Raw genomic sequence first — 3,073 nt, 5'->3', positions numbered from 1 at the left:
TGAGCACAAGTTGCCACCTCGCTGTTACACTGTCAGCCGCACCCTGAATACCAGCTCCATGTCATTCAGAGGCATCAGGAGTACACTGTTTGTATCTGTATCTGTAACACACACACACACACACCTTCTCACATTGGGGAGTTCAGGGTCATAAGCAGCATCATGAATAAAATGAGGCTGTCTTAAACAGAAGGAGCCATGTGTATGCATGTGTGTACTGTAGGTGCGAGTGTGTGTTTGTGTCTGTGCGGGGCCCCTAACCCCCATGCCAGTTTGGATCTGTAACGACCTTCTGTTCCCAGTGCTTAAATGGCTTAAATACTTCAATTAGACCTGGGTCACAATCCTCCACCCGTTAAAGCACGGCGTTACACACAAACCCACACACACACACGGAAACACACACAAATAAAAGGTGGTTTCATCATCCTCCGCAGTGACCAAAGATTCTTTCCACTGCTTTTTCATCAGTATCTTCTCCTGTCATCTATGGTTTGAAGTGAAACTCTACAGTAAAACATATAGCATCCCCCGCCACCATGTGAGCAACAATTAAACTTAACTCCCATCCTCTCTGCCAGCGTCTCCCCTGGAACTTCTCTGTCGTCGTCCTCCTCCTCCTCCTGCCTCCTCCTCCTCCTCCTGCCTCCTCCTCCTCTCTCTTCCTCCTCCTCCTCATTAAGCAGATTGCTGCTGTCAGAGGATTACACTCGCTGTGTTTTACTCTCCACTGCAGGTCGTCTCCTTTCCCACTCCTCTGTTGTTGTTGTTGTCTGAAGACCCGATTGAGGACCTGATTGAGGACCATGGGCCTGATGGACATCCTCTTGTCCATCAAAGACCGAGCTGACAAGTTCCTGAACGAGAAGAACATGGTGACAGACTTTCTGGGGAAGGTGGAGGACAAAACAGGCATCAGGAAGAAGGTCCTTGCAGCGGGTACGTTGATGCTGGGCGATCCTTTCTTCTGGCTGTTATATATTTCTATATTTATTTATATATATTTATATTTATACACCGGTATATCTAACACAGTGTCCTGTTGCATGTTAATGGAAAACTGAAGAGGATTCAGTTAATCCTCCTGTGAACATAATGGCAGCCACAGTGAGCTGCTGTCTGCAAACATCAAATCTTTCTGGGTCAGCGTTTTCTCTCCAGGTGAACCGGGTCGAATATTTAGAATAATACATATCTGCATTATACTTCCCCCGTTCAGTACTGACATTAAGACTGTTCATTTTGGATTATACATTTTCTTTTTAAATATGCAAATGAGGCATTATCTAATTCCAAATCCTATTTCATCCTTTGACCCTCGTCCCTACATAGAAACACAGAAATCAGTCCACAGGCACCAGATGAACAAAGCTACACCACAACCCGTTCACTCTCTGCTCACACACACACTGATACAAACACACTGATACACACACACTGATTCACACAGATTATACAGAGACACTAAACATATGGAAGCTTTAACTGATCCATATATGAGTTAATTAGCTGATAAACTGTCATTAAGCACTGCAGAAGAAGACACAACCAGGTGACGTAATCAAAAGAGCTCCTATCAGAGAATAGAATACAAGTTGTTTTCTGGGAGTTTTGTTGCAGATATGTGGAAAACTGACTGTGAGAGACTGCTGAAAGCGGCGGTATTATGGGTAGAGTTTGGTGGTATTATGGGTATAGTTTAGTGGTATTATGGGTAGAGTTTGGTGGCATTATGGGTATAGTTTAGTGGTATTATGGGTAGAGTTTGGTGGCATTATGGGTAGAGTTTGGTGGCATTATGGGTAGAGTTTGGTGGCATTATGGATAGAGTCTGTGCAGTGACAGTGTGTGTGGTGTTCGCCTGTAAGCGAGCGGTGGACAGCAGTCCATTCACACGCTGCTGCTGCTCATATCGCTGACATGATGTCACTGTAGTGCCTGGTGCACAGTGTCCCCCACTCCCTGCAGTTAAAGCAGATTATCCCCAGAGAGACAGCAGACCGGCCTCCATGTGCGAACAGCCACATAAGCTGATCAGAGGTAGGACACTTTTTACACAACTTCCTGTCGGTGCTCGCCAGCGTGCTCGAGTTGTGTCTGAATATGATCACAGCTCCAGTGAATTAACTCAACTCGTCTTTAATTAATTAGGTTTGACTGATTATTTTAACATCCACATTGGATGCACTGATGATCTCTTTGAGCCCAGTTTCACGTTCAGTTTGATGATTGCTGATTAATCGCCTGATTGGTGTGGCTGTTGAATCAGATGGATTTCTGGCAGTCTGGCTCCACAGGTTCATTTTTAAACATGGCTGCTGTCGAAAGATCTATTATGAGCTGCAGGGAACTTATTTTAATATTACTGGTAGTTTTTTGTTTAGTCACTCTCATTTAAAACTGGACCTTAGAACACGCTCTGGATATAATAGTGTGGCTGCTGTTCTCTCTTATTAAAGATACAGTCGTCTAACTAAAGGAGTTTAAATGACTAAATATCCTGGAAATGTTTATTTATACTTCAGCCTCTCACTGAGTGTCCCATAAACAGGATTTGGTTGAGTGGTTCAGACTGTGGTACTGAATGTGGAGCTGTATGAACCTTCACTGAATAAATTCCAACATTGACCACCATTGTGAGAAAGATACTGGAAAATGATTTCTTAAAGATTATGAGATAAAAAGTCTGTAATCAGAGAAACAAGCTGAGCTAACGTTAGCCAGCAAGCTCACGGGGCTCGCAGGCCCCTCCGGGAGCGTCGCTTTGTCTGTGCCAACAGCGTGGGAGAACAGTGATTGTTAAGGTGGAACTGCTTTTTGGCCGGGGAGTGTTATTTTAGAGCCGATGTGCTGTGTCCTGTGTTTGTTCTCCTCCAACCAGGTGCGCGTCCTACAGCTCGACCGGACCCCCTAGCGGCTGGTGTAGTTGGTAGCGAGCTCCCGTGGTGCCTGCCGCTGCCTCTGGAAGGCCTGGATTGTTTGCGTGTATGGCCCGAGCCTTAGGTTACTCGTGAGTTTGTTTGATGTCTGTTGCAGTCCGGGCAGAGTAAGCGCGTCTGTTCCCCAGTTCGAT

The 3,073-nt window shown here is 45.4% G+C and overlaps 1 protein-coding gene across 1 annotated transcript in view; it reads left to right on the top strand.

The window, feature by feature from the left end:
• Nucleotides 1–806: 806 nt before the first annotated feature.
• The window catches only part of reep6 (receptor accessory protein 6), a 4,641-nt gene continuing 2,374 nt past the window's right edge, over nucleotides 807–3,073 (top strand). Inside the window, exon 1 of the mRNA XM_035653513.1 lies at nucleotides 807–939. Within this exon, the coding sequence (XP_035509406.1) occupies nucleotides 807–939 (133 nt within the window). The remainder of the gene's footprint in view (nucleotides 940–3,073) is intronic.

The sequence above is a fragment of the Morone saxatilis genome, unplaced genomic scaffold, assembly GCF_004916995.1.
Source record: "Morone saxatilis isolate NCDOM2014 unplaced genomic scaffold, NCSU_SB_2.0 Contig12, whole genome shotgun sequence".
Lineage (NCBI taxonomy): Eukaryota > Metazoa > Chordata > Actinopteri > Moronidae > Morone > Morone saxatilis.
The sequence above is the reverse complement of the archived record's forward strand: the minus strand, read 5'-3'. Positions and strand labels throughout refer to the sequence as shown.